Consider the following 13,526-nt stretch of genomic DNA (forward strand, 5'->3'; position numbering starts at 1 on the left):
TTTTTCCAACTCAAACAAGATTTGAATTTGAAGAACATACACTATGCTGGGTCTATGTAACCTGTAGCAATTTTCTACCTTAATAGCCACACCGGCATTTGAAAATTGGCAATTATTCATTTTGCCATGAGCTAGTAACAGAAAGAGTGAAATTCTCATCTGTGAAAAATGGTATAGTAAATAATGGATTAGCAAAGTAAGGCACTCTCAGTGAAAGTACATCCTCTTGCTTACACCTAACAAAGCTAATGTTCAATATGGCTCTTCACTATATAAATTTTATGTTAACTTTAATCAATTTCATCTCTAGAAAGAAAATGTTTTAAAAAGCAGAAAACTAATCATGGTAATAAAGATTTCACTCAGCAGAATCAGACAGCAAAACACAATTCATCATCTTCTAGACTTTTAACAAGTTGTGACAACCTCACACAGCCATCTATAAATGCTACTTAAGAAACATTTCGTGTTCAAAATAAAATAAGCTAAGTCTGTTTAAAAGAATATACTAATCTGGATTTTTCACAGCAAAGCCATGAAAAGTAGAATCCGTATTTCCTGTCCTTCACTATAAAACTGAGGTCTTTAGTCTAAATTAACCATTCAGGTTTTTCCATGATCTGTGGGGAAAGAGAAGCACCTCCATAAGACTGTTCATCCTGTCCTCACACAAACATCCAAGGCAGAAGGGAGGAATTGTTCTCTGGAAGTTCCTCTCTGTCTCAGTCTCCCTCCCAAATCTATACGTGGGCACTAGATAACTTTGGCTAATACCTAACTTTTTGATAGCTAAAGTCAAAAAAGATGAATCCATCTTCTCATGAATTTGGTTAGAAATCCTAGTTTGTGGTAAGTTATTGGTTTTTTTCTATGCAGACTGACTATTTTGGCTTGAAGTTTCAGCATCTCATAGGCATCTGGTTAAAATTCTTACTGCATTACACCTGCCATGCTGTCAGAGACACATTAGTTAGCCTGCTCCATCTAGAAAGCTGATAGGGAGTCCAGACTTTCAGTTGCTCCTGTAATAGCATTAGATCTCTGATGTGGAATGAGGAAGGTTGCTATCAGGTTATTAGGCAATCAATACAAGCGTGGGCAAGATATACAGCAGAATAGAAAAGGGTAAAGGGAGAGTCATTATAGCGTCGTTTCTGCTGATTAAATAATACCTTAACCCGGAAGCAAGCCAGGTTTTTTCCTCCAGAAGAAACCAACAGAAACATTTGAATTGTGCCTGTTCAGATAAAGGTGTCTGAACCTAGCCAGTACCAGTTCTGCATATTTCCATCTCCTGAGTAGAGTTAACTATTAGCATACAATAAATATTCAGATTTTTATATACACCTAAGTGACTCAATTCTTTATGGATCCTATTTACAGTCTGTAAAAAGTAAAGAATACAGAAATAAAAGTGAGAGTTTGTTTAAAGTTTATATGTTTTAGGAATACATTAAAAAAAGTATAGCTAATATTCCATACCTGAGTAGTGGTTGCTTTGGATAAGAAGGTTGGTCACTGTTTTGGCACGGCTGAGGTTTTTTTGTGACTTGCTTATAAATATTCCTGGCAGTTACTCCAATCCATAGCATAGTAGAGAGTGTAGAATAATGTAGTACTATGCCAACCTAAAAAAAGAATGGACAGTTAAACAAGTCAGTAAATGGATCAGTAAAACAAGAGTTTTGGAAGACTCTTAATGCATAAGTGTACAAACAAACAGATTTTTTTAACTGAATTTGTAAGTGCATCCATTTTTTCTTTCTCTCTGGTTATTTCTAATCAGGGAAAACACTTTTAAAAAGCAGATGGAATCTGTTATTTAATCTATCATAGATAATATCTGTGATACCAGATGGTATGTTATGAAACCAAGACTGTAAAGACATTTGTTTTCTAAGAACCTGATTAATGACGAATTTTTACACCTGGATTTAAAGTGATGCGAAGCTTAGTTTGTGTTGCAAGCTTTGTTAGCTTATCATGACAATGCAATTTAAAAATGAATGAGAGGGCAGCATTTTTGCTTGCTATTATGCTACTATTTCCTTTCCTTTTTCAGGAATATCCTGCTGTAGTTCCCTCTCAGCTGCATATAGCCAAGGTTGACTTCTTGTAATGGGATCAGTGCTATTTGCCTAAAACCAGATTATTTTCAGACATATTTTAAGGAACTTATAAACTTGGCCATACAATTTTTAAAATTAAATGACAGATCTTGGCATCCTCCCTTAAAAGGAAATACAAACTCTCAATAGTGTTAGTATCATTTTGTTTCCAAGGAACTGGTGTATTTATCATTGAAAGTAAAATAAAGTACAAACACCTCTAAAATACAAACATCTTTGTTATGTTAGTAATTGTTATTCATTACTATGGAAACAGTAATTGGAATTTTATCCAATCTCCCAATGCTTTATTACATCAGCTAAGTCTCCATCTGATTATATAAAATGAGGTTACCTTTGAAGCAATAACCTGACATTTTGCAGTGACAAGTAAAATACTGCTATAATTGGAAAGCACATAAATGTTTAAGGAATACAGAGAATTGCTGAATAAAGCTAACACAAATCTATTATAATGATTTATTTGAACCAGTGTTCATTTTTGCTCAACTTAAAACAAAGTAATTGATGGGTAAAGAAAAAAAAAATCCATGAATTTTGTTTATATTTACTAATATAGCACAAAACTTGAAGATAGCAGCAAATATCATCAACAGCAAACCCTTTGTAATTTTCTCTGGGACTTGTCTGACACATTAGACAAGGGAGTGTAAAGCCTTCATAGCTGTTGTCGCTTGAGGAGAAGAAGCGGAAATAAGAGAATGAGACAACTTTGTACCATCAGCTGGCAGACGTTGCCAGTTCAGTGGCTAGTGCTGTCTGGACTTAGATCGTATGCAGCTTGCAGCATTTCTGTAGGGACGCAGTGAATATGACTATGAGCTGGGGGGGGGAGTGAAGGAGTAAGGCAGGAGGGAGAAGAGGGGGAGGAGAAAGGGGGAGAAAAAGGAGGCGGGAACCATGAGAAAGAATTGGAAAAATTCTAGAGATACGGTTCACAACCTCTTTCTCATTTCAGCATAGCACTGCTACTATATATTCCGTAATTATTCTACACAAGTATGCTAAAAAGTCCATAAGAATATGAACAGCAGGGATGAATTTCATGTGAGAAGGCACTTACATGTGAAATTTTGACAACATATATGGCCACATATAGAGAAATGATCAGCCACTTAAGTGAATGAGATTCCTAAAAATAGTACAATAAAACAATTTTATTGAACTTTCAAGGAGGCAACTGAACTGAAAACATCATTGCTATGCTACACCTTAGTCACATTATTTTTCTTCACAGCATGCTCATATTTCAGCAACTTAGTTCCTTCTGATATATGGACAAATCGAACAAACATGGACAAGAGGCAGAAATGTTATCATCTTCTGTACTAACTCTTTAATAATATGGCTCTTTCTCTCTCTCAAAAAAACCCCATCCATTTGCATTTCTTGCTTAAAGGAAAGGAGGATATATCCTCATGATACAGGACCGCCTCATGACTGACGGATTTGAAGACAATGGTGACAATCTGCAGATAAAACATATATGACACAACAAAAATGTGGAATTTGGAAGGGTGCGCTGAGCTGTTACACTAAATTCCAAAGGAAGGGGTAGCCTTATCTCTGTGTGGTGATGATTTTGTTTCTCACTTCCCATCACAAAATAGGCTTTCTGGACCAGAATTTTTGCTCTTATTCATCCACTAATAATAATTAGTAAAGAAATGCTTGTCACACCTCATCTCGAAAATTCAGTTTCAAAGTGGTGGGCTTTGCTCTCTGCCTCCTCCTTCCCCATATCTCCACACTGACATCAGTCATGCCACAGAGATGCACTTTCCTCACTGTTGCACTTAGGGGCTGTGGCTGCATGCTCTTTTGTCCTCTTCAGTGGGACTACCTCTTTCTAGCTCTCTTAAGCTAGGAAGGCATCTGAGCCCTATGCTAGAAGTACACGAGATACCAGCTCATGACATGGAAGGGGAAGACAAGGCTCAACAGAAAGGGGAACAGGACAAAGATAGTTTTGCTCAGTAAACTCTCATTTAACTCTGTTAGCAAATGTAAACCTTAGGTTTATGCACTAAAGGTCCAGGGTACAAATTTATCTGTGTGTATCTTGTTACTGGATTTGTGCCTCTGTAAAGCTTAAGAGGCCAATAAATAGATACAAATTAAATACCCAAGACTTCACTTAAAACTATTTTCACTGTAAGTAGAACTTCTGTATTTCACATAAAATTGTGTGGGAAGGGTCAAGTTTTCCACACAGAATGAAGGATTATGATTGAATATATTAAAGTGATGACCCTTATTCGTAAGAAGGTTTTCCACTGACAGGCCAAATGGTACAGAAAGAACTGTCAGGACACATGCATTGAAGACAGCATTGCACCTAAAGCTGTTTAATAACCGCAGTTAGATGGTGAAAATTTTCTTCTTTCCTTGGACTCATTTTTTCCATGTTCTGTGTTCTTAGAACACTTATCTTTGGGAATGAGCACCAGCCTACTGAATAGAAGATTATGCTTTTCTACAGTAAGAAGATGCTGTCTGCATGTGCTCCTAGAGGTAACTTAAGTGCCCCACCATGCAGTTACCACGGTAATGACCAGAATACACATTTATGCAAGGCATTTTGGCACAAAAAATTCTCTTGCTCAGCTTTAACTTGCACACAAATTTCTTTGTTTTCCTCTAGGTTTTAATTTAATTTCTTTTTTTTTCAGTTGTAAACATGTTTGAGATAAGATTGTCGTTCTTCAGCCAGTTCTATTTAAAGGAGGATATGGATATGCACTGACATTCCATTTAAACTATTAATCCTGCACTGAAAGTGATTCTTTTCAGCGAGACGAAGGGATTCAGGAATTTCTCTGCAGTCTATAACACCACTGGATGTGAATATTTCATGTTCTTAAAACATTTAGCCTTAGAACAACCCTGTGCTCCCTTCACAGGTAAAAGATTTAGAGCAAGAAGCTGAGACCCACAAATAAGGTACCTGAGACCAGGAAGGACAATCTTCAGCACAGCATGCACATCTAACTCCACAGCGTGCAAAGTCTTTAGCCGTCATAAGTTGCTGCTAGTGAAGTTTCCAGCCACCTAATACCTCGCTTGTGCATATGACTAGCTTTGTTCCTGTCTCAGCAGAGCTGAACAATGCAGCACCTTTCTCACCAAAGACCACTCAAGAGCTCTTAAATAACATTCTTCGCTTGAGACACCCCAACTGGCAAACTTGATCACAGTAGATTAATTTTACACCCATTCTTTCAAAAAAAATATAGCTAGAGCAGAAAGAACTGCTCTTTTCCTCCTCTTTCTGTAATATTTTTGTATCTACAGCTCCTGCCTGAGATGTGGTGCATAGCTCTAGGACCTCCTTAGTTTAACAGGATTCAAATCCAAATTTCTAACTTCCAGGCTACTGGCTGATATGGAACAGGCTTCGCCTTTCTTGCTGAAGATTTACTGCTCTACAGAAAGGAATTCACAAGCAGTTTCACATATGACACTCATTGGGGAGGAGGAAGGTCTGAGCCTTGCCAAATTTTACATGGAAGCTTGTATTTGATAAACCATATAGGAGATTCTTGGAGATGTGATTGAAGTGATCATGCCACTCAGTGACTGGCCAGTAGGGTAGGATAAAAAATTATGATTCTGTCTCTCTCCCTAGCTTTTCTGTCTCCTAAAACTTGTGCCCCTAAGCCTATTCTTCATGCTTCAACATGTTGAACTGACAATTTCATCCCCTAGCACACATAGCCCCATGGCTATCATGCTCACCTGGAAAGTAGGGGCCATAAGACTGAAATCTTTCAGACTGAGGGTACAGAATCAATGCCTCCCACACATGGGGAGTGATCCAGCTACAGTTGTGTCTCCTTCCATCTCATTCCTTACCAGAAAGGAATAAGACTCCTTCTGCCCTTTGAAGTAAAGTAATCTGAGACCCTAACTCTGAGAGATGGAAGGGGCTGACTACATCATCCACTGGCTGGCCCAATCACCTTTCTGGCTAGTGTTCTGGCGCTGATTAATCCCATTCTGCCGTTCCTAACACAACCTTTGCCTTGCATGAAAGATTTTGCCATAAACTCAAGACTCTGGATTCTACATCAACAGCCAGCATTCAGTGACACCCAGAATCAGATTTGTGGGTAATCTAAACAGTCTGTAGATACACCTCATTCACACAGGAAATCCGTGAAGAAGCAATCAACTCTTCCAGACCAGCACTCTAACATCAGTTTTCTTTATAAATCATAAAGACTGTATAGCACATACGCAAGTGAGACCGTCTGTACAAAACCCTCTCTGAAATAGCTATGCAGGTTTAAAAGGGAGTTTCAGATTTTTAGATTCCAGATAAAAATAAATATCTTGCCATCTCTGAAAACACATTTTTTTGTGTAATTACTTTGCCTTCAAGGGGATATGAAGGTTCTTCCAGCTATCTATCACAGAAAATGGGTCCATTTCCATAGCACTAATTCCTGCTGCTTAAAATTAGCCTGGGACACCTCATTTAGAGGGAGAAGGTGATCCAACTGAAGTTATTTTAGAACCACCCTTTTTGGTTAGTTATGAAGGATAAAAATTAACTCAGTCTATTATTTCACTTGGGTAAGGATGTTGCAGTGAAATTTGTGTGAAAGTTTTAGGGATAATTACAATAAGAAAGGTGGAGGTTCACTGGCTTTGACACCATGTTTCAGTGATTAGTACAGAAAATGCTTGCACTTGGAATCTTCCCCTACGCACTCAGGAAACAAAAAGTGCAAATTACATTGCTGCAGGGTGAAGCTGTGTTTTGAATTGTAGCAGATGGAAAGATACCTGTGCTATAGCAACACTGATGGTGTTACACATGGAGTACAACTAATATTTTAGTGCTGCTTGAAGCAGTAATATTTTCACAAATACATTTTTAAACCCTAACATCAGATTTTTTCCAGAACTGAAAAAAAAAAAAAAAAAGAAAAAGAGGAGAAAGAGACAAAACTTAGACTAGAGGGATACACAAGCCCAAACCAGCTATATTAATATACCTTTCATTAGGCTGAGCGATTTAAAGAATTGCTATATTCCATATGCAGGACAAAAGGAGTGCTGTCCACCCCACGACCACTTATGCAAGCTATGGGAAATGTTCAAATATGTGAGCTTCTTGGGAAACCATTAGTAGGTCTGACCTCCCTACCTCCTAGCTTTGGCACCCTGAATATTAATTCACAGAGTAATCCTCTCAGGGTTATCACAGGAGGAGAGAGCCACTGGGACTCACAGAATTTTGAAAAACGTTGCTGTCAGTAGGCAAGAAAGGCTCTGAGGTGGGGTACAATGTTCTGGGAGTGAACATTTGTTCAGCCTGTGTTACCAGCTATAGGAGTCTTGTCTTAGATTGTTTGGACTGTTGCATCCATTAGCCCTACCTAATGACATCAGACAATTTCTACCAGGAACCAGAGGACTGTGTGTGTCTTGTGTCCTGTATCTTTCCTATATTTTAACTGCTGATGATACTGTCTGTTGATGTAGCATGGTGTCAGGTAAATAACTGTATGAAACTGATTAGAAGGCATATGTGAACGGATCCATTCAATTTCTCTAAGTGCTCATGTTTCTCAGCAGCTCAGGATCTGACCCTGTACCATAGCAAGAAACAGCTCTCACTGATAATGCATTTTATGAAGGTACCCCTGTAGTTTATGTATTACTCATAACAGATTATTAATAACTCATTTATCTCAATCAATTTTTCATTATCACTGTTAATACTGCATTGTTACCATGCAATCTGCAAAGTAAATAACCAGACAATGATTGTAACAACAGATGGTCATTTGTGATCATGTAATTACATGGCCATGGCTGCCCTACAAACTAATCTGCTACCCTCACTTGCAAACTGCAGATAAAGACAATGGTAGGTGATATTTCAATTTGCTAGAACTCACAGATTAATTATGACACAATACACTACACATTGTGAGATATTTATCTCAGAATAATCTAGTGGACAACTGTGTCATTTAAATGAATACCATGTAATATACATAGGTAGACTTTGCACATAGAATGTTACAGGTGCTTACAGATCTACATTACTCATAAGATTATTAATAACTCATTTATCTCAATCAATTTTTCATTATCACTGTTAATACTGCATTGTTACCATGCAATCTGCAAAGTAAATAACCAGACAATGATTGTAACAACAGATGGTCATTTGTGATCATGTAATTACATGGCCATGGCTGCCCTACAAACTAATCTGCTACCCTCACTTGCAAACTGCAGATAAAGACAATGGTAGGTGATATTTCAATTTGCTAGAACTCACAGATTAATTATGACACAATACACTACACATTGTGAGATATTTATCTCAGAATAATCTAGTGGACAACTGTGTCATTTAAATGAATACCATGTAATATACATAGGTAGACTTTGCACATAGAATGTTACAGGTGCTTACAGATCTACATGTGCTGTTTATTGATGGTCATGCACAAGTATACACAAAAGGCTTCCAAAGCATCTCACTGAAAATTAGAGTGATAACTCTTACGCTAGTTATTCAAGTTTTGCAGTGAGTCAGCTGTTGGCTGACGGCTCTTGCTGTTTACACCTATTTGAGCCAATCAAAAGAACCAGATTAGTGACAGGCAAAATATCTGGGAGAATGTTGGCTTAATAAAGTGCTTTACTACAGGTAAATACCAACAACACTCATGAGATCTGGAGCACTTCTACAAAATCTGAGAGGAAGAAATATTTAAGACAAACAAATTGCAACAAGCCCTCATCAGGCATTACAGAAGATGACTGAAATGACTCTCTTTATATGCTGTACGGACTCAGCCTCTATATTCAGAGCAGCTGAAGCCATGCCCTCTCTGTGCATCTCACGACACTATATCCCCGGAAAGGATGAAGTAAGAGATGTGAAATAGTCCAGCAGTGCAAACAGGGGTCCATAAATCGCAAGTGTACTGGTCTGCTTTGTCTCCTTAGCTTGAGTTGTAATTAAAAGACATAATCATACTATAAACATTAAGCTGCCCAAGTATATATTTAAGGATCACCCAGTGAAGCCAGGGCCACCCTCAGGCAAATGGCATATATATTACAAAAGAGCAGCAGTAACTTTAGTTTCACACATTCAATCCAAAGATCAGAAAGGACATTAGAAATATTTGGGAATCATAGTTTTCAACTGTCCTGTAGAACAGAGAGATATTATGATTTTTGGGGATTTTTTAAAAATAAGGAAATCTGAGCTGCAGAGAAGTTAATGCATTGGTCAGCCTCTCACAGAAACTCAGGTGACAGCCAAACACTGAATGCTCCCAGTGCTGGCCTTTAAAAGACATGCTTATAATGATGACTTGTTTTGAAGAACTTAAGATTCAGGAACAATATATAAAAAGAAAGAAAACTATCAATATTATGTTAAAAGATACAGTTTCAGGCTTTCATTCTATTAGTGAGGATTACTAAGGCAGATACTTACAGCTTGACATATAATTGGATATTTAATGCGATTGATTCCACCAGCAAAAACAGCAAATGTAAGAGCAGTATGGAAACAAAAGTTGAGAAGCATGTGCCATCCTTTTCTACTTATTCGGATTGTGCTGTTGAAAAATCACATTTTAAAATTAAAAAACAACATATCTGTTATGAAAATTTCGCTTTGGAAAAAATGCTTAATATGATAAAATTAAATTCTCTGATTCTTGAATACCTACTTAGCAATCTACCTATAGGACAGAGTCTGATTTATAAAGCATTGAAATCAATGGTTAAAAGGTAAAATTGATGGTAAAAATTGTAGAGTCTACTGACAAGGGTCTACTGACTTAAAGTTTCCTCCATCAAATCAAGCATTTAAAGTAGAGTATTAAAAGCAAAAGGCTTATTGCATAGCTTCAGATATGCAGAACTTTAGCAAGACATCTCTAAAGGATTAAATGGAAGCTGAAGATCAGAAGTCATTGCATTAAGTTCACTTAGTTAATATTTAGCAGCTTCTACAGCACAATACATTCTTACTCTTTTAAATTGCTAATGGTCTTTAACAGAAGTACGTAATTAAAATGGCATTTATATAAATCTTTCATATAAAGGAAAACACAAGTTTTCTAAAACCAAGAAGATTTAGAAGTCAAAGAAAATTTCTTTTGTCCGATGATAGTTACCAAGTCTTTCAACCAAACTTGGTCTTAGAAGCCAATACCGCCAGTGTAGCTGTCCAAAGTGCTGCTCTTTGACTGGAATTTGCCAGACAGCAATTTGATAGTGGTCGTGGTTTCATATTGAATTGTCAAGTTAGAAATCTTAGGAACAGTGTGTCGGCCATTTAGACAAACGTCTCAGGAAAGATACAGCTTGGGAACAGCTTGAGAAAGGTTGACATAACCTTTTTTTGATTTCTCTGGTGTAAATCACATTGCTGATGTTACTATCCAACAGTAATTCAGATCATTTTAATTTATCTTTTCAGCGAGGGTTAGAAAAATTGAAGTACCTCAGCATAATGCTGACCATTTAACAGAAGTGCTTAAAATTGAGTTCTTACCTGTGATGGACAATGTAGGTGATAATGGAAGCAAACAGGCACAACAACATAACTGCAGTACATGCATATACCACAGGGTGCAGAAACTCCCCGGGGTACTGGGGGAAAGACAACACTGTCTTAAAATCCTATGGAGAAAGCAAAATGATTTAACATTGTTAGGCATGTGTGAAACTCTGAGACTTCATTTCAATATGTCCTGTCGTTTCTAGCTGTTCCCTTTCAAGAGCAGGAAAATAAGATGATGAACTTTTTACGTAGATATAGTTCATGAATTTACAATAATATCAGACTGCTCTTTCCTCATCTGCATACACTTTGCTAGACAGAAATTAACCTTTTTGTACAAGTAGACATATCCTAATTAAAAAAAAAGTCTGAAAAAATACACAGAATATTACATCTTCCAGGCATTAGCAATATCTGTTCCTTCTGATAACATGAACTTTATGTGTGTGTTTTACTAGGATATTAAGTACAAAATATCAAATTACCGTAAAGGTCTCTAAATGGTATATACATGGCTGCAGAAGAACCATTCAAAGAAACAAAAGCCATGAGAATACACCCAAAAATATCCACGGACTCGCTCCTGTATTCAAATACAATTCCCAGTTGATACATCTCCTCTGACCCAATGACCTTCACACTTAGTTGCAAATACTCTACTCCCTACAACAATTCAAAAGCAGCTTGACAGCTACATTAATAGCAGACTAAAGATCCATGCATTCCTTTTGGACCTGCTAGTGCCTACTGACACAATTCTTCGTGAAAAACGTAATGAAAAACTATTAATATCTTTGTAAAATTACTGGATCTCACAAGTAAGAAATAGGAAGAGAGCTAAATCTGCAGGTGTGATGGATGGAAAGCAGAAGGAGCCTGTTACAGAAAACAGTATGTCTTCAGACTATCTGAAATAAACCAAATATTAGAAGTTCACTGTAATACATTAAGCCACATCTGTTTGTGGCAATACATTTCTGCAAACAAGTACTATAAATTAGACACAAACTATCACCTGAGTGCAAACAAAGTGTCGTCTACATGCCAGTTTCAATATGCAGTGGCACTAACTGTGCACACAAAAATGAATATACATCCCAGCACAGAAAAAACTAAAATCTGAAAAAGTACTGAATATGACAATCCAGCAAACTCTAACACTGAAAATACTGGCATACATTTAAAAGACTTTTTTCTTATTTGTCAGTTTTAGGTTCCCCTGGAAGAAGATTCAGTACATTATTTTCCTGAGGTGAAATCTCCCCTTTGGAGACTGGGACTGTAATGCTAATACATTATTTTTAATCTCATCTGCATGCAGAGAGCTGATTTCCAGCACCATTATTTATGTATATGAACTTGTTCATGTACAAGCAGGTAATGTTCATGAGTATATGCAATTATTAAATCAGGGGGAAAGGTACTGTTCTGTTTACCTTCCAGAAAGGTCCTTACAAGTAACAGATGCCCTAGTAGTCATTATTTTTCTTCATTTTAGCTTTAAAGTTCCTGAGATCGATTGTATCAGTTTCTCCAGACGCATATTAATGTCAGTTCTAAAACAGAGCAGCTTACAACATATATAAAGAAGACCGTCAAAATGAACAAATAACATATGAACAAGATGGCAAACATATGTCGTCACATCCCATTTCTCTTCAAGTACTTCCTCAGCTTGCGTGTGTACCTCAGTTAAATCTGCTCAGTCACCACTTGTCCCACACACAAGTCCTCTCTCAGCCCTGCCGAGATCACCAAGACTCAAAGGCAGAGGTGGAGTCACTTGTCACAGAGGTAGTCTTATGCTGTCTCCTAACATCTCTCGCTACTTTTCCGTCAACCACAAGTGGAATAGAAGAGGAAAAGAACTCTGTCTTTTGATGTGATAGCTTTTTAATGTGACAGACCTATGCTCTTGAGGCCTTCTCTTGATTTTGTTTCAGGATATACTGAATTCACAAATTTCAAATAATTCTTTAAAAGCCTATTGGCTCAGAACTGCCACTGAATCTACACTCAAACACCCTTTTTTGACCATCTTTTCTCCCATGTTTTTATTTACATCACCTCCCCATTAATTCTTTTACAGAGCAAATTTCTTGATGGAGACTATTCTTTACCAGAAATGTTCAGTACAATTTTGGTTCATGTTACTAGAGTAGTCATGTAAATACTGGACAATTTAACTAGAAATACTCTGTTGAAAATGATAAAATATTTACTTCTAGCTCTTACTGATATAATCATATTTTGGTATACCAATAGTACACTTTGTCATTATTTTATGTATACACTTGCTTCAGTTCTGTGCATGAAGAAAACTGTTACTGTAACTAATATAGTAGTAAAAGTGCAGTTTTTTAAAGAAATAAATATCTTGGATATTTCTGAAAAAAATACTCTGAAAAGTTAACAAAGTTGTGAAAAAGGAAACACAGTGAAGCTACACGTTTATGTAGCAACAAACGAAAGCAATTTTACTTGAGGTGGCATCATTCAGTGTACTAAAGAACTAGCTTTTAATAGTGTAAATGCAAGGATCAACCAATCACTATGTTTGAACATCAGTATAAAAGCAAATGCCATATCCGACAGAAACCCAGCCATTTTGCCTGCAGAAGAATCAAGAACAATCAGCATCTTAAAGCTAATTCCATTTTAAAATATTCATTTTTTATTATTATCTCTTTTCTAATCTTGTACAGTAAATAAGTGGTAAAACTTTTGAGTATCATAATGCATTATTGCCAATGTAGAATATGCTTGTTAAGGGTTTTGTATATTGAAAACTGATTTAATTATAGATATATAATAAATTTATATTGTCTGCTTTTTGATGATAA

The 13,526-nt window shown here is 36.7% G+C and overlaps 1 protein-coding gene across 1 annotated transcript in view; it reads right to left on the reverse strand.

Annotated features, from left to right (window-relative positions):
- Positions 1-13,526, reverse strand: part of LOC103897676 (adhesion G protein-coupled receptor A3) — a 251,679-nt gene that overhangs the window by 35,955 nt on the left and 202,198 nt on the right. Inside the window, exons 15-17 of the mRNA XM_009277787.2 lie at positions 10,675-10,802; positions 9,607-9,730; positions 1,483-1,628 (exon numbers count right to left, since the gene is read on the reverse strand). Coding sequence (XP_009276062.2) covers positions 1,483-1,628; positions 9,607-9,730; positions 10,675-10,802 — 398 coding nt within the window. The remainder of the gene's footprint in view (positions 1-1,482; positions 1,629-9,606; positions 9,731-10,674; positions 10,803-13,526) is intronic.

Source organism: Aptenodytes forsteri, unplaced genomic scaffold, assembly GCF_000699145.1.
Source record: "Aptenodytes forsteri isolate BGI_AS27 unplaced genomic scaffold, ASM69914v1 Scaffold15, whole genome shotgun sequence".
Classification (NCBI taxonomy): domain Eukaryota; kingdom Metazoa; phylum Chordata; class Aves; order Sphenisciformes; family Spheniscidae; genus Aptenodytes; species Aptenodytes forsteri.